Source organism: Arachis hypogaea, chromosome 20 (assembly GCF_003086295.3).
Source record: "Arachis hypogaea cultivar Tifrunner chromosome 20, arahy.Tifrunner.gnm2.J5K5, whole genome shotgun sequence".
NCBI lineage: Eukaryota > Viridiplantae > Streptophyta > Magnoliopsida > Fabales > Fabaceae > Arachis > Arachis hypogaea.
Window position 1 is genome coordinate 139,301,397 of NC_092055.1, and position 22,902 is coordinate 139,324,298.

The window sequence follows — 22,902 nt, forward strand, 5'->3', positions numbered from 1 at the left end:
AGATAATTTTTTACTGTTTTTTTAACTAATTTTCTTTGGTTACCAAATATTTTCAAATAATAACAACTTTTGTCATTTGAACCATGCTATTAAATAGTTAATAATGTAGACAGCTTAGTCATTTTAGGTGTAATCACAATAAAACTCACAAAAAATAGAATAAAATAATAAATAAATTCTTAAAAATTTACCATTCGAATATATTAATCTTTACAGAAAAAATATCATGTACATCACTCCAGTTCTCATGAAGTTAGTAAAAATTTTAAATAATTCGCTTGATTCTAATTAGGGGTGGCAAAACGGGTCGAGCCCGTCGGGCCGATCCGCTAAAAAAGGCGGGTCGGGTTGGGATTTGAAGTCCGCCAAATTAAAAAAGTCCGCCAAACCCGCACCGCCAAATTGGCGGGTTTTGGCGGGGTGGGGCGGGCCGGTCCGCCGGGCCGAAGATTTTTATTTTTCTTTTTTTTTATTAAATAAAAGTGTGATTATTATTATAAAATTAATAATTATAGAATTTTTAAACACTTTTTTTTATTTTTTGTTTTTATTCTTCTTTTAGTTATTAACTTTATTTATTTTATTTTATAATTTTGTATATATGCTCAAATTATGTGACTTATTTTTTAAAATAAAGATGATTCTATTGACAAATATTATTTTGAACAATTTTATTGAAGTTAAAAATTTAAAAAAAAATTATATTATAATTTGACTATTTTTTATTTGTATTTGATTTTTTAATTATTATTTTTTGGTTAATTTTAATGAATTTTATTTAAAAAAAATAAAGAAGCGGGCTAGCCCGCCAACCCGCCAATCCACCATAAAGCGGGGCGGGCTAGTATTTTGAACCCATTTTAGTTGGCGGGGCGGGCCGATCCGCCCCGTTTATAGGGCGGGCCTATGCGGGGCGGGGCGGGCCGGCCCGCTTTGCCACCCCTCATTCTAATAAGCTTCACCAAAATCATTATGATGCGGAATACAAACACTATATCATCACCTCATAGTCATAGATATGAAAGTAAATTAGACTGTATTTGTTTATAAAGACAGAGACAAAAACAATATGTTCAGAAATATTGAATTAGTGTATTTTGTATCTATTTTGATAAGAAAGATACAGAAACACTAATAAAAGAAATAACTTATTTTTTATTTTTCTGTCATTATTCTTGTTAATTTTTTATTATTATATTTTTTGTCTCAAATTTTTTGAATGAAAATAAATTAGATGTTCATAATTTGTTTTAGTTTATTACCATTTACCAAATTGAATACAAAAATACAAATTTTTATGTCTTTATCTTTTATGTCTTATTCTTGATATCTTGTTTTATCCTGTTTTCAAAAACAAATCCAACCTTATAGAGTTGCCAGTTGCCACGGATTACAAAGAAAATCTAATTGGTATTTGATGCGGCACAGCGAGAATTTGTTATTCTAGACAACTACAAAAAGGATATGATAATGATATGATGACAAGGAGAACAAACAAAGAGTTAATATTCAAAATGACCCCTAAAATTTGACCACCGACTTAATTTGATCCTCCAATTTTTAATTAACTCAATTTATACTCTAAAATTTTAAGGCGTGGCTCAGATTGGCCTTTCCGTCCAACTCCATCATTAGAATAATGATGTGGCATCCAAACCTCACCACGTGTCTCTCCTACTTCCTCTTACCATCATCATCATCACCTCCCCTCTACCAACACCCTCCCTCCCCCAACAAACAACAATATTAACAACCCACTAACACCCACACATTTTCACCGCCACTTATGAAAGGCCTTTCTATTATCTGATCCTTCTCTTTCTCACCATCACCATCATCATCTTTTCTCTACCAACGTCCTCCCTCCCTAACAAACAACATTAACAATCACTAACGTTAATAAATTGAAGAGAAATAGAAAAAGAAACACAACACCACACTTTAAATCCCTCTTAATAGGAACACAAAGATGGTTGCAATGAGTGAGGATGCTTCTGACGGTACTTCGAATTTGGGGCAATGGATGGTGTGACCTTGTGACTGATGGTGACATTAGAAATGCATTGCTCAACATTCATGCTAAGTGTACTTACATGATAATGGGGTTCAAGATTTTCAACATGATTGTGCATAAGGATGTTATTTCTTTGGGTGTTATTATTTGCGGCATTGCGATGAATGGTCACGGTAAGCAAGCATAGCAGCTCTTTTCACAAATAGTGGTTCATGGTGTTGTCCCTAACGATATTACATTTAATGGTTTGTTGTTTGCTTGCAGTCAGTCATGAAGGAATGGTAAGTATAGGTGTTATGCTCTTTAAAACTATGGCAGTAGAAATGTGTAGGTGTTGTTGGTTGTGAATGTTGTTGTTTGTTGGAGGAGAGAGAGTGTTGGTAGAGAAGAGGTGGTGATGGCAATGGTAAGAGGAAGAAGGAGAGGCATGTGATGAGATTTGGGTGCCACATCATCATTTTGGTGACGAAGTTGGACGAAAGAACCAATCTGAGTCCTGCCTTAAGATTTTAGGGTATAAATTATGTCAATTGAAAATTAGAGAATCAAATTGAATCGGTGATCAAATTTCGGAGATTCTTTTGAATATTAGCTCCACATATGCTCATCTATGAAATCCAAATTTCCATGGAAAGTGGAGAAACTAGAAAATTTGTAGATCAATATATACAATTCAAATATATATTACGGCATTAATACGTTAACATGCTTTAGGTCAAATTATAACAAACAAAAAAAATAAGCTAGAGGTTTTACACACAGATTTTCACGGTAATCGGATGATACCAATGCAGAAACATACATTATTGATCTTTTAAGATGTATGAATTCGAAATTATATGGATAAATGGTTAAATTCATTCTAAAAAATTATTTATTTCTTAAATTGATTTTTAAAAAATTTTGTAATTAAATTTGTTCTTTAAAAAATTATTTATATTAATTTTTTGTCACTTTTGTTATTTATAGTGTTAAAATTTGTTGATATAACTGTCTTAGAGTAGTTATTATTGTCTAATATGATAAGTATTAAATTAGATTAAATTAATTCAAAATTAAAAGATTTTAATATTTTAAGGTCTCCTTCATTTTAAAATTAATTTGATCTAATTACATAAATATATCATATTAAAAGCTAGTTAAAATTATCAGGTATATGTTGTAATTAATGAAATATCACTTAATATATCACACTAACAAATTTTGATGCCGTCAATTACGAAAGTGACAAAACGATTAATGTGACTAATTTAAAATTTTAAAGAATAAATTTAATTAAAAAATCATTTGAAGACCAATTTAAAAAAAGAATAATCTTTTAAAGATTATTTTAATCATTTATGCTATAAAAAATATTAAGAGTTATATCTACTAACTACTAGAACAAATAGCCTTTTGTAAAGTTTGATTTTCATGCTACGCTCTTTAAAGTAAAAAAAAACAAAAAAAACACGTAAAAAATATTAAATAATAAAAAATTATACTTAATAACATTAATTATTAAATAATTTAAAAAAGTTATCTAATTATTTATCATCATATTAATTATAAATCGTCACTATATATTAATAATATATATATTAAAATATAAAATATATATTAAAAATAAATTAAATATATATATAATATATTTATACATAAATACATAATAACTTATTTTTTATGTGTATATAACATTTTCAGTTATTTAATATTGTCTTTATCAACAAGTAAAGTAGTATAGATAAATAGATATTAGATACATTTTACAGTGATTATATTATAGTAGTTATAATAGTTATGATATTTTAAGAAAAGATTATTAAATTAAAATAATATTTTTTATTACTTTACAATATTTTTAATTTAAAAATAAAAAATATTATTAAAATATATAAAAAAATATATTCTTAACGTTAATAATATTTATATAATCTCAATATATATTTTATATTAAAATATCTGTAGATATTAAATGTAAATTCTTTGGCTCGGTTGTGAATAGTGATACGTATCACAAAGCCAATTATTTACATCCATATATATGGCTATGGGAAAAATTAGTGAAAATAAAGGTGATATGAATTATAATTACTCACCACTCATTATTCGACCGCCTCTGCTGCTTTGAAGTGTGATTTGGTGCCTACAAATAGAGCAGACATGAAACTTGATATGGAAATTCTGAGTGAAACACACACAACTTACTTTAAGAAACATACTAAGGCTTTGTTTAATAAAAATTTTACTTTATAAAATAATTTATCAAAATTAACTTTTAAAAAATTTTAGTACTTATCTTTAGTAAATTAAATTAAAAAAAATAATAAGCACACATAATAATAATTATATTTAATAAAATAATTTAAAAATAAAAAATTATAATAAATAAAAAATAATTAAATTTAAAAATTTATTAATATATAATATATTATATTTTTTAATTTTAATAAGTACATGTTAATTTTAAAAAATTTTATTTTAAATTAAATGCTTTTAAAAATGTTTTTATTGTTTAAAAATTACAACACAAATATATAATATTTTTAATTTACCAAATATAAAATAAAAAATTTGTATTTTTTTTAAAGCTATGTTTTGTGTGGGATATTGAGACTGAGGCTAAAAGATTAGAACTGAGTGTTGTATTTAATAATTAGAGACTAAAACTAAAATTTTAAGCTGGGATACAAAATTTTAATTTTTTAATACCTCTCGAAAATAGAGATACAGAAAACCAGAATTTTTAAAGATGAAGACGAAAACTTTAATAACTTTTTTTTTTTTCTCAAATGCCCTCATTTAAAATTTTATATTCCAAGTCTACCCTTCACAATTCTCTTATTGTCAACACTTTCACAGTCTCACCTCTCATCCTCAACCCCACCTCTCACCTCACCACCACGAACAACAACAATAATACCAAAAACAACAACAATCTCATCATCCACATATATCCAAATTAGATTCAATAATCTCAAAGATTTCAAACTCAGAATAGAAAAGAAAAGAATAATGGGAGAGATTGGACAGCGCAAAACTGAAATTGAAGCGGTGCGGTGAGCATAGCAGAGAACAGAGGCAGCACGACAGACCTGAACACGGTTACTAAACATTTCTTTGGTTACCAAACATTTTCGATTTTAATAAGGGTACTTTAGTTATTTCATTAATTAAATTTCTATTTTTAATTTAAAATAAACAAAATATTAAGATATAATTTAGTTGTGTATATTTTATACCAAACATAATATAAAGATATAATTTACTATCTGTCTCTATCTTCCTTCCAAATGCTATCTAAAAACACAAATATTTTTTAACTAGTACTTTTATTAAAATCTGACTAACACTTAAAATAGCAAAAAAAAAATGAGTAATTTCACACTATCAGATGTAATCTCACACCATTAAAAATACTAATAATAACTAATTGATGACTACAAATCACAAAACTTACTGCCTCTAACACCCTAAAAAACTTTACTAATTCAACTAAGTCTAAAGAAAAATCATTCTAAGCAACTATTTTTTGCTATACACAAGAATAAAAAAATATTTGTGAAAAAAAACGATAATTTTCCGAAAAAAATAACATATGCTCTTAAAAAAAGATATTATAATTCTGAGATAAGGTTTGAATTCAAGAGATAGAGGAGACTAAATAAATAGATTTATGTATTAAAATGATGTATCATATGTTACAAGATCACACATATATGATGGAACTATTATAAATAAGAATACCAACTAACAACAACAACAACAATAATACTATCTAATATGGTGCAATGCTGCATGTCCGTCTTCCCACTAGAACGAAAAATTAAACAACTCTCGTTCGTTGTTATATATAGTTCGATTAACTCTCACTACATACTGAACACTGATGATATATCCGAAACTGAAAAAAGAATAATGGCAGCATATATACTTACCTCTACAAAAGTGATGAATTATTGGTTGCAAATTAACTGTCCAATAAGAGAATGCATCCTTAGATGTTAGATTTAGCTTAGAATCTTAGATGCAATGACTTGCCGTTTAAACAGAGGAAGGGCAAGTATACCTTAGTCATAGATACCTTGGCCGGCCTTAATTAAAGAATTAAAGTGCATTCCGAGAACATAAAAAGTAGGAAACTATCATGAAGTTTCTTATACAATTAAATAAAGGTGAAAAAACTGAGGTGCAGTCGACTTCACGTGAAGTTGATAGTCGAAAACCGTTAGATGAAAATTTAGTCAAATCAATTAAATCATCTAACGATTTTTAGTAATCGTTATCAATTTTACGTGAAGTTGACTGCACCTGAATTTTAACTTTAAATAAAATATTTTTTACTATTTTTTTTATTTTACAATGTTGTGATAAGATCAAGACTTAAGAAAGAACAAATAAGAAGTAAAAAGTAGGAAACTATCATGAAGTTTCCTATACGATTAAATAAATTATGTTTTACTATTTTTTTATTTTACAATGTTGTGATAAGATTAAGACTTAATAACAGAGAACAAATAAGAAGTAATTTTATTGCTTTTACTTTTGATGTGTCTGATTGCAATGTATTAATAAAAAGCTCCAAAAAGCCCTAATATAAGGCTTTTGCTTTATGCTTTATAAAAAGAGAAAATAATATTCTCTTTCTCTTTTATTTATAAAATATTATCTTTTATTATAAATTTTATATCTTTTAATGATAAAATTTTTAAATAATTTATAAATATAAAATATTTTTTATTTTATAAACTAATTTTTTGAGTTGATTTAAATTCACTCAATATTAATTTTAATTTGGTATTAAATTCATGAACTAATTTTTAAAATTAAATTAGACCTACTCAATTTTAATTTTAATACTTATTTTAACTTTTTAAAAGATTAAAATAACATTTTGACAAAAAAATTAAAATAACATATATTTTAATTTATTTTACCAAATATCAATCTATAACTATTATATATATATATATTAGTATAATTATTTGGTGGACTCAAATAACAATAATAATATGTTTATTATTATTGTAAGAACTTTTCTGTTAATGTTTTATCGTATAATATACAATGTTTTAACTTATTATAAATACATTTATAATTTTTTATATATTATGATTAATGATAAAATATTAAAAATAAGTAAAAAAGTTATCATATTAATCATCATGAAAATACAAAATTTTAAATTAAATAATTTTGTAAAAAATTAAATATTTTATATTAAATAATAAAATATTAAAATAATAATAATTATCACTAAATTTATATATAATTATAATAATATTGATCAGTATTTTGATTAAATAGGCTGACGTATATGTTATTTTAATCTTATGAAAAAATATACTAGAAATTAAGTTTTAAATAAAAAAAATGGTGTAACTCAATAATATTGACAAAGAAAAACGCCACCTAGGTGCAACCTGCATTTTGCCTAGTGTATATGCGATAAATTGAGCACTTTTTTTTAGCATAAACATATTAATCTATAATAAAATAAAACAATAACTTAATTATTTTTTAGCATAAACATATTGATCCACTTGTTGGGAATAAGACACAATTCCCCCTTGAGAAAACACCTTTGACAGAGAAATAAAATAGACACAATCACAACACAAGAATTTAACGTGGAAACTCCAATTACCGGAGAAAAAACCACGGCCGTTGTCAAATGACAACCAGAGAATATCACTATGTGAAAATTGTTACAACACATAGACTTCTTTCTCTCACCGGCACCCCAGTACACCCACACTCTTTCAAAGCAAATATCTAACTACACCTCACAACACTCTCTAATCAAAGAGTACAGAGGAAAAGAAAAATCAGATACAAGCTTAAAGTGTTTCTGACTGGTGCAAAAACAAATGAAGAACTTAGCCTCATATTTATAGCCTAGGCCACCCACTCCATTTGCTATCCTAAGCAATGTGGGACTAATTCAACCAAATCCTAACACCACTCCCCCATTTTCCACTTCATTATTTGTTTCTTTAGATTAAAAATATTACTCAAAGAGGAGTGCTAGGAGTCAGCAACTTTTATAATTTGTAATCATCAAATAGTATAATTTTAATGATGTGAGATTTTATTCAATAGCTCACTTTTTCTTGCTGGTTACATGCTCGTCAAAATTTAAAAAAGTTGCAATCTCCTAAACTTTTCTTAAATTCTCTTTCGCTTAGAATTCGGAGTTATAGTGTTTAATTTCTCCAGTATCCTCTTTTCCGTTTCCAACCCTGATTTTCTTCGTAGTTGCGCTTTCACCAGGTAAGTTCTCAACACTACCTTCTTAGCTTGGCCTTTTTATTTCACTGGTAACTTGAGAATATAATTCTTTTTTTATTGCTTTCTTGATTGGTTTCGAGACAGATCAGATTTAAACGCATCCTTGGATGTGAAGCATTCTCACCTTGGTGGAGTGCGTTAAGTTTATACCACTAGAGTCATACAGGTGAGTTCTTCATTTCTGTAATTCTGTCACTGCATTCATATGCTGCAGGTAATTTAGCTCTCAATATTATAATGTTAATAATTTAGTGGAAACTCAAGTGTAGTTATCTTTACGTAGAATTGTTAGTTGAGAATTATTAGATGATTTGACATATTCGATTAAATTGTTATTACCATTTTTAATTATTAACTTCCCATAAGATAACTACAATCAGTCTCTTAATAAACACATGATAATCTAGAAATATAAACAAATAAATTCCATGATTATTGGATAAAGGGTAAGTTATCATGTATTTATTATATCTAGAAATATAAACAAATAAGTCCCATGATTATTATTAGTCAATTCTTTTAAAATTTAAGTTTTTAGCATACTTTATGAAAAGTTTTCACTTATATATTATTTAGAAATTATTATATTTAAGAAATTTTTAATAATGAAGCACTATGTGAGTTTGAAGAAATATGTAAAGGCAATGTTTGGCTAGTCAAAAAAGTGGATAACATAATACACAAAATAGAAGTAGATAAGTGTTAACTTTTGGTTAAAAATGAACTGATATATTGTCTTTGGTTAGAAAACACAAAGGTTAAGTTAGTTGGCCATGAGCAGTTGGAGGTTATAGCATATATATATATATATATATGGATTAATTAATTAATAATTTTATTAATCTTGATTGATATTCATGTTTTTGGTATGCCATTAAGTTTATTTTGGTGGTACAATGATTCTAGGGGCTGGGAAATTTCTTAGTAAACAAGAAAAAGAAAAAGAAATTAGAGAGAGCAAAGGAAAGCAACTTCAACAATGGCTGAGATATTACATACCCCTGTGGATGAAAGGCTTACCCAGCTCCTACATCAAACATTTGAAGTTCATAATCAAATTTCCAGTTCCAAGACCAAGATCCAAAGAGTTCCTACCTTTTTGCGTCAGAATCCTGATTTTGCTAAGTACTGCATACCCAAAATGATATCATTTGGTCCCATTCATTACCAGAATGATGATTTGAAGCAAGGACAACAATTCAAACTTCAATGGACATCCCTCTATATAGATGAGTACGGTGAGGAAACTAATGGAAGCACTAATAAGGAAGCAGCAGCCAAGCTTTTGTATAAAATTATACAAGATAACATTGGGAGATTGAAGTTGTTGTTTAGCGTGGATGTGATCGAATGCTATGTTGACAAGGAACTTATTTGGATGTTGTTTGTGGATGGATGTTCTTTGCTCTATTACATGGACAAGGTCGAAGATCACCGGCCGGAAAAACTAAGGCTAAAGCTTGATCAGTTGATGTATACTTACAGAGATATTATGTTGCTCGAAAATCAACTTCCAATGGAATTGCTAGAGTTACTAAGCAAGAAAAAGGGTGCTGATTTGGGGTTTCTAATGCACAATTTTTTGTCAGGTGGAAATGCTAAGCAACTTGGAATGTACGCAATCAAACTCAAGCAGAATCCAACTCATATACTTGATTATTATCGCTCGAATTTCGTCGATGCAGAGAATGGAAAGTATGTCATGAAGCAAGATGATAATAAAGTTGATGATGAAGATATTCAAGTCTCTCCCCCTCCCGAAGATCTAGATGCACCTCCGGTGGACAGAGATGCATCACGTTTTTGGGAAAGGTACAAGAACATTCGAGATCTTAAGTCGGCAGGGATTCGAGTTAAGCCAAACAAGTCAAATGTGTTAAAATGGGATAACATCTCTTTCACCTCCAAATGGTTTGGTGGAGAATTAAGACTTCCTATGTTCTTGTTCAATGATAACTCACCTTATTATTTCCGGAACATGATTGCATATGAGATGTGTCCAGATTTTAATAACAATTTCGGATGTAGCTCATTCTTTTCATTCATGGATTCTTTGATTGATGATGCCGAAGATGTAAAAGAGCTCAGATTAGCTGGTGTGTTCCAGAACTTGCTAGGGAGCGACGAAGAATTGGCGAAATTCTTCAATGAATTGGGCCATGACTTGCCAACTAAATTGTTTCATTATATCAGAACTGATGCTGTGGCCTATAGCAAAAAGTATATCCAAGTCAAGTTTCAAATTCAAAAGCATTATAGAAAAAGATGGAATAAGTGGCTTGCTGAAGCACGTAGTACTTACTTCAATACCCCATGGTCTCTGCTTGCCTTTCTTGCTGCATTACTAGCATTAGTTCTCACTTTTATTCAAGCTTGGTATGCTATACATCCAAAGTAAAAGTACCCTAGTCTTATATATGTTGTATGTAACGGTAACACTGGCATCTAAATTTATTAGGATATCAATTACAGTGTTTGCTACAATATAAGGATAATTGTTTGGCATGATGCTAAATATACACTTTGTATGGGCTAGGATTTAGGAACACTTCATTTTACTAAAACGTCTTTAACAGTGTATAATTGTACAGCATTTACCCCAAAAGTGACTAAAGATACTTTTGTACATCAACCATTGAACTTGGCATTACTTATTATTGGAAAAGTCTAGGACCAGCAACTTTGTTAAATTCTGGTCGCATGTAACTAGCAAAGAAAAGTGAGTTATTGGATGAAATCTTACACTAATCTCACACCATTAAAACTATCTTAAAGGCTATTTGATGGCTACAAATCACAAAAATTGCTGGCACCCTAGCATTCCTTATTATTTACTGATTTGGTGGCTGATTTTTTGCGTACACGCAGCATAGTTGATATTTCTATCGCCTACCATTGTTCCCAATTATTATTAGGCAATATGCATGAGTGGTAGATAGTTAGTTTCTTTTTGTTATTTTAACTTAATTCGCCAAGTTAGTTAGTTAATTCTATCAATTAGTTAGTTATAAGTGAAATCAATAATATCATCTCATTTCTACACCACTTTGTGTTCATCTAACAACTATTAATACTAAAATTGCACTTGGATTTTATTTCACTAAGAGATGAAGGTTGAGAAACAAAAAATAGTTTTTGTCTCCATTTTTAGAATGCATTACAATTTCTGTCTAAGACAAAATTATAAAGATGGAAAACAAAGACAAATAGATGAAAGCAAATATTTTCTAATCCAAATTTAGAAAATAAAAAAAAATTACTAACTTTTTTTTTTTTCAAAATTAGGAGTGAGACTCGAATCTGAGACCTCTCTAAATGAGGATGAGAAAATTATACTATTTGACTTATAAGCTTATAGTTAGTTGGCTCAAAAAAAATTTTATTAATATTTTTTTTTTATCAAAGATAAGAGACTCAAACTCACAACCTCTTAATTAAGTATGGGGAGATTATGCCATTTGAGTTATAACTGATTGGCAAAATATTACTAACCTTTGGGGAGAGAAAAATTACCTTTATTATTTTGTATTTCCCAGAGTAATGTTACAAATGAAATGCTGTATTCTTTTATCTGATATGCACGATGAAAAAAGAGGGAAATAATTTGTTGACCAAGTAGTAAACGACACCTGGTAGACTGCGTTTAAGGTCATAATGACGTGCACCCCCTAATACTATATATTCGGGAGGAAGAAGAAGAAGAATAAGAAGAAGAGTGGAAAATATGGGTGAAGAGAGAGAAGATCCACAGAAGATTAAGCGAATAGCGGCGGATTCATACGACTACGACAACGACCCCAGATGGCAAGATTACTGGTCCAACGTCCTCATCCCTCCTCACATGGCCTCTCGAAACGACGTCGTTTCGCATTACAAGCGCAAGTTCTACCAGCGCTACCTTGTATTCTTCTTCTTCTTACTTCTTCCCTCTATTCAACTCACAATTATTTATTGGAAGTCCTTTTTTTTTCTTTTAGTGATCTTAGTAGTGCGTTTTTGTGGGGAATATTGGGAGTAATTTTTTTTCATTGAATAACTAACACTTCTGGAGAATTCGTTGTTTTTTATTTTGCGTGTAGAAGAATTTGTTTCTGATTTTGATTAGTTCAATTGATTGTTGCTGTTGGGTTATTTATGTAGTTGTAAATTAGTATCTATTATAGCGATTTCATTGTTTTGCTTATAACTTCTCATTTGTGATTTCTTTACTTTTGTTGTTTTTGTGTGCTACAATGTAGTCAAATATATACAATTTTCATATCTTGGAACGTGGTGTATACTTATTTATCTTTAAGGAATTGGTAAATTGATTCTTCTAAGTTTTTAACTAATGGTATTTGTGAATTAATAAATTAACAAGCTGCGTGGACTATCTTCATGTAACAAGAATTGTCCCATTTCCACTACATTTGTTAGTTGATTGTGAGTGCTGAATGCTGAACAGGATCCTGATCTGGTTGTGGAACCAATGTCGGCTTCTGGTTCATCCCAGCCAGCACGAACCTCAACAGCATCAACATCGCCATCCGGAGCAAATGAACCAACCCGCAGAAGAAGCTCTGGTGTTTAGTCCTTTCTGCTAATCTAATAGTATAACTGATTGAAAATAAAGAACTAAAATGAAGAACATATTCGGTCATCATCTTTTCAAGTGCTTTGTTTAGTCTTACTCTGTGTTGAATCTTCCTGCAGGATCAACTGATAGAACTTCAGGGACATCCACAACTGCAGGTTCCGGTCCAACTTCTCTGCAATGGGATCGACAGATGATTCTGTTTTCTGTTAATGCTTGGGTACAGTCTTTCACATTGAACAGAAATTCATCACTGCATCGTTTCTGGTTAATATATACCCCATTTGCATATAACTGTTTTCATGACCGTGTTTGACTGATCGTTTTGTGCTGTTCATTTCTTACTTTGCCTTTACATGGTTGATATAATGTTTACATTCTAACAATTGGGTATTCATAAGAATTCTAGGGTGCTTCTGGTTTGCGTTTTCATTCTCAGTATTTTCTGTTTTTTTTTGGATTTTGTGAAGGAAAAAGAGAAAACAGTAAAAACAATAAAATTCTGTTTTCTGTTTTCACCTCCTGTTTTCTCTTTTTTGTCTTTGCAAATTTCTGAAAACAGAAAACACTGAAAATGAAAACAAAGAATGGAAATGCAAATCAAATGCACCCCTATCTTTTCAAATTTCCATCTTCACTTGCTGAGGAAAGAGATGGGGATATGAGAATATGGAAGGGGATGAATTGGAATTGTGAATATATACGTGAAGTTATATAATACATGGTCTTCTGGGGCCTTGTACTGTTTGCTTGTTGATATGGATCTCTTACGTTGTCAATTCTGTCATTTAATCTTAATATCTATTTTTTAGGTATTTGTTGTGGCTGTTGTTGCAGCCATCCCATTGGTACCTACTTATCTTTCTCATAGGGCTTATCGACTTTCTTTTATGGGTACTACTTGCTCTGCTCTGTTCTCATTGTACTCGCAACATGGGGTAAGAGCTTCTATTTAATTTTGCAGTTAGCATTATGTTTCAATATTTTGACTCTTCTATCTATAATGATTTTTATTAATTTATTTATTATACATTATATGCCATTGCAGAAACCAAGAGCATGGAATATGCAGGCCTTGCAAGTTTACTTTCAATCCATAATTGCTTCAAAAAATTTTATATACTTCCTCTACTCCCTTACATTCGTTACATCACAACTTTGTCTAAAATGTAAGTAGTCCTCAGATAATCCTGTTATGTTGTTTGTTGTTTCTTTCTGAAAGGCAGTAAACATTATCATTCCTATCAATTACATCTGTATAACATTCCATAATTATGTTGCAGTTGCTTTGATCCCCATCATATGTTGGGCATTTGAACATGTAGCAAAGTTCCTTAGGCGTAATTTCAGCCGCTCCACCTTGTACAGGTGAGTAACCTTTTATTGGTTTATAATTTTATACTAGTAGCATGAAGGCAAATAAGATTGCTAAAAGATGCAACATTTATCTCATTAAGCATAGCATTGGTACCATCATTTGTCTCATTTTAGATTAGATTTACTATTGATACTAGAATTCCATTGCCTTCCTAACACTGCTCTAAGACTTCTATCCTGTTTTCTTGTCTTTTTCTTTCCTGATTGTTTCTTATTATTTTGTCAATCTCATTCTTTAATATGTGGTTTCCTAAGTGTACAACGGATTGAGAGAACAACTTAGCCTGTGACATAGTGTAATCTTATTTATTTATTTATTTTGATAAAGAAGAAATATCATTAACAAGGAGAGAAAGGATATTACAAAAGACATGGAGGACAAGAGATCCTAAAGTTACAAAGATTTGGAAGGACAAAATGTACTTCAATAGCACATACACTCCAATCTCTGCATCTTTCAGAGAGATACCCCCTCTGAAAATTTCATGCACCTTGCAGCCGGTAGAAGCAAGGTGTCTTAACCCTATACCTCAATTCTTGATTGTCCTGATGTGTGTCATTAAATATGTGGGAATCTTGCTCCAGCTAGATGCCCCCAAACAGTAGCATAAAGCCATAAATCGCTCAATGCCACTAATATCTGGTTCCCTTCCTCCTCACAAAATAGTGTAAACCTTTGCGAAGTTCAGTCTTGCATTATTATAATATATAATCTCTAAAGCCAAGCATTGTATTCCTTACATAACTTTAATATATTTGGTGGTTTCTCTGCTGAAACTATGTGGATAATTTGTCTAGAATTAAGCTAAGTAAGCAACTTTTAGTAATTGTTGAGGAAAAGGGGGATTTTTCAAAATAAAGGAAAAGGGGTTGAGGATGTTATCCATTGGTCTTTTATGAACTATAAGGAGTGGTTAGGTGTGGATCCCTTTTGTTGTTGATGGCAATGCCGAAGATGACAGGGGGATATCTATTAGGGTCCTTTGCTATGGTTGCTTTCTTTTATTTGTTTTAGGTTGGTGCTTTTGTCTTTTCTTATGCTCCACTTGTTGTGTTGAGCTCTTTCATTCAAAAAAAAAAAATATTATCTTCATGTTTGTAACCATTAATGCTTTTGTAACTCTTAGCTTTTCTCGACAACTGTCATCAGGAGCTGAATTTAGAAAATGTGTAAGAAATGGATCCTCATTAGTTTATAGCATCACAATGGGAAATAAATAAATAATTCAAATATTGTATTTTGGGCAACAGGATCTCCCCCCCCCCCCCCCCCCCCCCCCCCCCTCCTTTTTTTCTTTTCGTGGGTGGATGGGGGTCAAAAGTCATCTCCACTTCCTAGGCAACAACACCTACACTGGATTTGGATAGTGACACAAGTGTACATAATGCATTGGACACCATTTTGTTTGAGACTATTCATATTTATTTGCATAAAACCTCAATAATATTTTTTTTATTATTTTGTTACTTTTGATTAGGAAGTACTTGGAAGAGCCCTGTGTTTGGGTAGAGTCAAACAGTACTACTCTCAATATACTAACATCACATGTTGAGATTGGACTTGGATTCTTGCTGATTTTCTCACTGTTCTCGTCAGTTTCTCAGGCTCTTCCCTTTTGTTTTTCCCTAATGTTCTTTTGCTACAATTTCCCTCTTATGTGGAGGATGTTGTTTGCCTCATGAATCCCCCATTTTTTTTACCACACATGCAGGTCACAGCGTAATGTAATACAGACATTCATGTACTGGCAGGTGTGTTTCATTGCTGTCTAATCTAAATTACATACAGTAGAAGCATTGGTCTCCCTTTTTCTTTTTGGAATTATGTTAGTTGGAGAAAATAAGATTATTATCACCGAGATGAAAATGCTCCAATGGACTAGTAATAAGTGTGGACCCAGGAGATTGGGTTAAGAACAGTTTATTACGGCTAAGAGTTGGGGTAGCACCTACAATATGGAAGATGATAAAACATCTCCTTAAGTGGTTGGAACTTTTGTGGAGAAAAGACCTATAGGTGGATTAGGTGGAAGTTCCATAAACCATAGTTAGAGGAAGACCAAGAGAACCATAAGTGTCAAGATTTAAATATAACAACAGATTGAAATGTAAATATGTTTTATGATTTAGGATAGAAGGCATTGCTTAATCTAGGCAGCTTCCCACCTCGAGAATTACTCTTGTTGAACATATTGGTCCCACCATCGCTTTCATTCAAATTTCTAGTATGTGTATTGGGTACATAAATCTGTATCAAATTTTGTTATAAGAAAGTTACAGTTCAGAGAAATTTCAATCAGATGAATTAGTCCCCCTTCAAAACGACGGAGAAACCAATCTGTCTAACAGAAGTAATTCTCGAGGACTTCTAGAGAATATAAATTTGTTAAGGCTAAAGTTTCGATTTGGAAGTTCTTAAGAATTAATTTGGGTGTTCATTCTTTTTCTTTTTAAGGGTGTTAGTTGGAGTTGATAAACAACTTCGCCTTTCATTCATGCATCCACAAGAGTTATGCTTATCCAATTTTTACTAGGAAATATTGCACTGAAATTCAGACATAATTTTCTTTCACCCTGTTTTGCCGTCTTTTCTTGCAGCTGTTAAAGCTCATGTATCATGTTCCAGTTACTGCCGCATATCATCAGAGTGTTTGGGCTCAAATCGGGAGGTCGATCAATCCATACATCCATCGTTATGCACCATTCTTGAAGACTCCAATATCTGCAGCCCAAAGATGGTGGTTAAGGTAGAAAAAGCTTGGGGTTAGAGATTGGAGAACCACCAAGACAAATATAAACCACGTGAATATCTTCATTTAGATAATCAAATATAAAGTGATTGCATCATATGAACACCCTCACCATGTAGACATTTTAGGTTTCATCATCTTCAAATAGAAACTGATTTCTCATTTCTCACATGAATGGCACCGAGAACTGGAATAGATTTTGGGTTCAATATTACTGATCTAAATCGTCAACGTCTATTTGATTCCTATGAGTTTCATATTAATAAAAATGCTCCCACGCCCCCTTTCCAGACCCTGAAAATTAGACAAAAAAAAAAGAAGACATTCATTGTGATAATAAAAAATTAGTCATTATGTATTTATTCATGTTTCATATTTTTTTTAACAAAATATTCAATTTAAATAATTAAATTAGTAAGGTAACGTTTGGTGGAGAGACAGAGACGGAAAGACTGAGAGACAGAGACTAAGAGACAGAGATTGAAATAAATCTCAGTATTCTGTTTGGTGCAAAATGGGAGACAGGAATTAAAACAATAATGAAACTCTAATTTAATTTGCACAAAGGGTAAAATTGGAATTAATTAATTGAAATGAGAGTATTTTAGGTATAAAATGTTATTAAAGTTTCAGTCTTCATTTCTAAAAATTTTAGTCCTCTGTGTTCTTACTTTTTGGAGGTACTGAAATACTGGTACTAATCTCTAAAGCAACAAATATAATGCTGTCTCAGTCTCTGTCTCAGTACTTCAAAACAAACGTTACCTAATAGTCGGATAATTGAAACCTTTTCACAGTAGCATGATAAATTATTTCATGAATAGTAAATATATATTTTTGTACAGTGAGTTGGATTTTTCATACATGTAGCATAATTATTAGAATTTATATTAGAATGTTTTTAAATTATATATAATTATTAACATAAATATTATATTTTATTAAATATTTATAACGTAAAAGAATAAAACAAAAATATGTGGATGCATTTTTAATAGAGAATCTTGTTATTTCTTAATATTAAAAGTTGCATTAAAAATGTGTTATTTACTGTGAGTCTGTTATGAATAGATTGAATATTTTTTTCTAATTCTTAGAATTTTTATTTTCACATTAAAAAAAAATTCAATATATCCATAACAGTAGATGACACATGTTTATCTATTTCCAAAAAATTAGTCTTTATAGATTTAATTAAAAAAATATAAAATTTAATTTAAAATTTAATAAAATTATACTAATAAAATATTAATAAAATGATAATATAAAAAGAAAAATTATAATTTAATCTTTTTAAATTATTTTAACGGTAAATTTAATCTCCAATTCTATTTAATATTAAACTATTGCTTTTCATAAGAAGCCAAATTAGTTAATTAAAAAAATTTATCAAATGAGTTTTTTCTATCAGTTGATCAGATAAAATCATACCACAATTGGAGGAAAAAATAAGGAGTGTTTGTGGCTGGCTGCTAGTCACCACCGTGAGATGTCCTCGACGAAATGACTCTTCTACACACCTTTATAGATAAGAACCAAATTTGGATAGGTTCATATGCAGACACATAAGAGACACGTATAATAATACCAATTATAGTTAACTAAATGCTCACCGAAAAAAATAGTTAACTACTAAATGTTAAATGGCTTGCTCAATGAAATCCATGTAGCTACATTTCCTCGATGAAATCTGAATAACTTAAAAGATGTAAAAGGACAAACTTTATTTTTGAACAGATCATTAATTAAAAAATATATTGAAACCTTAGCTCATTTTTAAACGTGTTTTATTAAATAAAAATATTGTATTTGTTAAATGAAATAACTCTTCATTCTTTATTTATTATATTTATTATGTTTTAACAATTTGAATCCAAGTAGATTTTACTGGTGAAGGGTAGTCCTTAAAAAGAGATCTGTTAGTTGGATATAAAAGCATAGTAAATAAAAAAAAGTTATTAGTGGGCTGGCAATGGAAGTTGGTAATGAACGAAGGACATTGTTTTAAGAAGATAACTGGATCCAGGGTGGTCCTCTGAAAGCGCGTTTCCAAGGCTTTTGTTTGTTTCAAACCAGCAAGGATCTGTGATAGGAGATTGTGGGTTTTGGGATGGGTTAGAGTGGATTTGGAATTTTCATTGGAGGAGGGAGCTGTTTCAATGGGAGTTGGAACTAGTTCACCAACTTCATGATATGTTAAGACCAGTGAAGCTATCAGCTGACAGAGAAGATAATCTTGTTTAGAAATTTGATAATAAAGGTATTTTTTCTACTAACTATTTTCTGCAGGTGTTGCAATCGGAGACTCTTTCGGAGGAGATTACGAGTTATAGCTTCATAGGTTCGATCTGGAAAGGGTTGGTTCCGCCTAAAATTGAACTATTTGGTTGGTTTGTTTTAGTCGATAGAGTGAATACTAAAGAAAGGTTGAGTAGATTAGGCATAACTCGCCAACATGATAGTATTTGTGTCTTATGTAAAATGGAGATCGAATGTGTTCATCATTTGTTTGTGTTCTGTGAGTTTACGTGATAGATGTGGTGCATCTGGTTGAGATGTTTTCATAGAGATTTGGTTGAGATGTTTTCATAGAGATTGGATTGTCCCAAGAAGCATTAAAGGCTTGTTTGAGAGTTGGAATGGAACACCTAATAGAAAAGAGGAGCATAAGAGGTGGCTGATTAGATTCTTTACGATTATTCTGGAACGTTTGGTTGGAACGCAATAACAAAATTTTCAACAATAAAGAAGTAACTGTTGATGTCATACAGAATAGGATTTTTTTGAGCCACACGAAGTGGATGGGTATTGATTCTACTGGTTGTTGATGGCAATATCAGAGATAACATAGAATTGTTAACCTTGTGTTTAGATTTACTTTTGTATCTGTCTGTTTTATGCTCCACTCTCATGTATCGAACTTCAGTTATTTCAAAAAAAAAATTATAATTTAAAATTTATGAATTAGAATTAAAATTTTGGATAAATTTAAAATTTAAAATTCAGTAAACGTTATATTCTTTATTTAAAAAAAAACAAATTAGCATTCATCTAAAATTTTTGTTTAAATATAGTATATAATAATAATTAGACACGAAAAATACTCATTAAACTAATGTTGGATGAGTATCATAGATAGATTAATACATGATTATCCCCTTGTGTGAATTATCCGAGGTTGGAGTGTTGGAATGCGTTTTGGCAACACAACATCCACCGAATCTAAATCCAACCAAATCCCACGTCTTTGGGCATCCTTTGAAAAGTTTCAAAACTATTTTTTTAGACTTTTAATTAATAAAACATTATATTAATGGTATTTGATATATTTTTTTAAATATACTTTTAATTTTTAAATTATTTTATTATTTTTATTTATTATAAATTTTAAAATAAAAATTTTTATAATAATTTTTTAAACATAAAATAATTTATTTATAAATTATTTTTAATATAAATTTTTATATTTTAATTTAAAAAAATTTAATTAAATTATTTACCCAAATTTCATCAAGTGACTAATTTTTTTATATTGATTAAATATATATGTAATACATTGTTATTGAAAAATGAGGTGTTTTTTTTTATATGATATTTTTTTTATTGGTATTATTTAAATTGGTCCAATTTATTTAAAAAAAATAAATTATAAATCAGAGGGTTCGATTTGTTTGAAAAAAAATAAACTATAAATCAGATAGGCTAATTTGTATTTTTTATTTTTAAAAATAAAAATTAAACGGTCTGATTTTAATATTAAAAATTTTTTTATTTTTAAAAATACAAATCAGACCGTCTAATTTATTGTTGATTTAAAAAATAAAACAAAGAGAAAAACCCAAATCAGCCCCTGACAATTATCTCGAAAGACAACGAGGCCCCTGACAAAAAAAAACCTCAATCCGGCCCCTGACAAAAAAAACCCAATCCGACCCCTGATAATTACCTCGAAAGGACAACAAGGCCCTTGTGCCAAAAAAAATTAATGTTATTTTTTTTGGCACAGAAGCTAATCAGTCCCAAAAAAATTATCAAGAGTCGAATTGAGTGTTTTTTTTTCTTAAGAACCTCCTTGTCCTTTCGAGATAATTGTCAGGACCGGATGGATATTCATTCTAAACCAAAACGAAGACACCAATTTATTTAAGCTATAGTAGCGTAAAACTCATTTCTTCCCGGATATTTTGACTTTTGAGATACACCCTCTCTTTCTCACACACAAAAGAATAAGCGTCATCGAGTGCCGTCTTTAACAGCAAATCTCACCTGTCTCCATCCACTTGCCACTTTCTTGTTTCGCAGCCAACAAGGCTTCACTGCTATTATTTTATTCTTCTTTTGTGTAAACAAGAATCACGCAACTCTGTTTCTGTCAATAAGGGAGATTGTCACAAACACAAGCCTACTCAAGAAAGGACCAAACATTACAAGAATAATTCCATCAAGACAGCTAATAAGCTTAATAATTGTAATCTCATCCCATGACCCACAACAACATAAATCATAATGTCACCACGTCAAATTTTGCATACTCATTTTCTTATATTTCCCATGTTAAGAATATTTTAATTTTAATGTATTAATAATATAAATTTTTTATACAATTATTTAATTATATTTATCTTTTAAACAATTATTTATATGATAAAAAATAATTATTTTGTTAATGTAATATTATATGATTGAATACATGTGTAAAATTATTTTACATATATATTAAAATTAAATTTTTAAAAAATGTAAAATTAACTTAGTAACAATAAAATTTGCTTTGGTTTCGTGCTTTTGAATAGTTTAATGGTTTTATGTGAAAGGAAGGAAGTCACTGAACTTTCTCTTTATCTATTTTCGCGAATGATAAAGTGATTTTTGTTAAAAAAAAGACACTTTAACTCTTAATCTTTTTATTTTGGGATAATATAATTACTCTGTTAAAAAATATGTTAAATAATAACAAAAATTAGTTTTGAGGGAGGGGAGATTATTTGTATTTTATGAGAATTTTAAATTTTCACAAACTATTAATAAGTTTGATTTTTAAAAATTCCTTCACCAATGATGGTTAAGTGAAAAAAAGCCATTAATAAAAATGATGTCGTAAAAAAAGTAATTGTAGTACAAATACCTTTTAAAAGAAAAATTAACATCGAATAAAAAATGAAAGAAGATAATTTTAATGTTGATAATATTGGTATTGGTGATGATGACGGTAGAGGAGATAATGTTGATGATAAAGCAATAAAAATAATAGAGGTAGACGTAATAATAATAAGAACGAAGAAAGTAGTGGTAGTAATTGGTTATATTGTTGAAAAGAATTTTGTAAAAGTTTTAAAACTCTCCACAAAATATAAATAAAATTCCCACAAAACTAATTTTTATTATTATTTAACAAATTTTTTAACATAAGAATCATATTGTTCCAAAATAAAAAAGATTGAGCATTAAAATGTCCATTTTTTTTGACAAAGATCGCTTTGTCCTTTCGTAAAAATGGACATCAGATTGAGTATTTACTCAAAGAAGGAATAACACTTTGTTAATTTTCTCATTTACTTAGATAGATAAATACATTTGCATGATTTTTAATATAATAGAGGTTATGTCAATCATTTTTATTTTGTTTAGTATTTAAAACTAAAATATGTAAAAATTATAGAAAAATATTAGGAGACTAGTTTTTTTTTATCATAATTAGTCAACATTTTATTTTTATATTACTATAATTAGAATTTAGAGTATTAATTAAAAATAATAATACATTTTATTTATCATATAACATTGTCAAAATTATATTCATATTTGATCATAATACGAATTCAAAAACTAAAATAAAGCGTTAAACAGAAAATAAACTAATTCAAACAACTATCCTTGATACATGCATTTATTATATAAAAAAATTTCTCATGAAATTT

The 22,902-nt window shown here is 29.5% G+C and overlaps 3 protein-coding genes across 13 annotated transcripts in view; 2 read left to right on the forward strand and 1 right to left on the reverse strand.

Moving 5' to 3' along the window:
- Positions 1 to 6,128, reverse strand: part of LOC112782441 (calcium-transporting ATPase 8, plasma membrane-type) — a 34,213-nt gene extending 28,085 nt beyond the window's left edge. For 7 of the 10 annotated variants that reach the window (XR_011878900.1, XR_011878901.1, XR_011878902.1 and 4 more), the window contains exons 1-2: positions 5,932 to 6,120; positions 4,093 to 4,139 (exon numbers count right to left, since the gene is read on the reverse strand). Coding sequence is in view for 6 of the 10 variants with exons in the window: in XM_072230160.1 (XP_072086261.1) it covers positions 4,093 to 4,099 (7 nt within the window). In the remaining 4 variants the exon portion in view is untranslated. Of the gene's footprint in view, positions 1 to 4,092; positions 4,140 to 5,931 lie in introns of all 10 variants that reach the window. The other 3 variants (XM_029296131.2, XM_072230159.1, XM_029296135.2) reach the window with 3 other exon arrangements.
- A 2,014-nt stretch (positions 6,129 to 8,142) lies between these two features.
- LOC112785735 (UPF0481 protein At3g47200) lies at positions 8,143 to 10,949 on the forward strand. 2 transcript variants are annotated; one of them, XM_025829170.3, is made up of 3 exons: positions 8,143 to 8,266; positions 8,369 to 8,450; positions 9,191 to 10,949. In XM_025829170.3, exon 3 carries the CDS (start codon positions 9,264 to 9,266, stop codon positions 10,680 to 10,682), a length of 1,419 nt encoding a protein of 472 aa, XP_025684955.1. In that variant the 5' UTR covers positions 8,143 to 8,266; positions 8,369 to 8,450; positions 9,191 to 9,263; the 3' UTR covers positions 10,683 to 10,949. The 2 variants fall into 2 exon arrangements, with proteins under 2 accessions (XP_025684955.1, XP_025684956.1); XM_025829171.3 differs by having other exon boundaries at positions 8,194 to 8,266; positions 8,374 to 8,450.
- Positions 10,950 to 11,883: 934 nt separating this feature from the next.
- On the forward strand, positions 11,884 to 17,221 carry LOC112784107 (uncharacterized). Its single transcript, XM_025827224.3, has 9 exons — positions 11,884 to 12,185; positions 12,729 to 12,846; positions 12,977 to 13,077; positions 13,670 to 13,795; positions 13,906 to 14,026; positions 14,141 to 14,225; positions 15,713 to 15,826; positions 15,947 to 15,986; positions 16,833 to 17,221. The coding sequence occupies exons 1-9, from the start codon at positions 12,009 to 12,011 to the stop codon at positions 16,983 to 16,985; spliced, it is 1,035 nt and encodes a 344-aa protein (XP_025683009.1). The 5' UTR covers positions 11,884 to 12,008; the 3' UTR covers positions 16,986 to 17,221.
- The last annotated feature ends 5,681 nt before the right edge of the window (positions 17,222 to 22,902 follow it).

What these genes read in the sequence shown, in the direction of transcription:
- LOC112785735 (XM_025829170.3), top strand. Translation starts at nt 9,264, where the DNA reads ATGGCTGAGATATTACATACCCCTGTGGATGAAAGGCTTACCCAGCTC.
- LOC112784107 (XM_025827224.3), top strand. Translation starts at nt 12,009, where the DNA reads ATGGGTGAAGAGAGAGAAGATCCACAGAAGATTAAGCGAATAGCGGCG. An exon ending in TGTTTTCTGTTAATGCTTGG is followed by an intron (nt 13,078 to 13,669) that starts GTACAGTCTTTC and finishes TCTATTTTTTAG; the next exon opens with GTATTTGTTGTGGCTGTTGT. An exon ending in ATCACAACTTTGTCTAAAAT is followed by an intron (nt 14,027 to 14,140) that starts GTAAGTAGTCCT and finishes ATTATGTTGCAG; the next exon opens with TTGCTTTGATCCCCATCATA.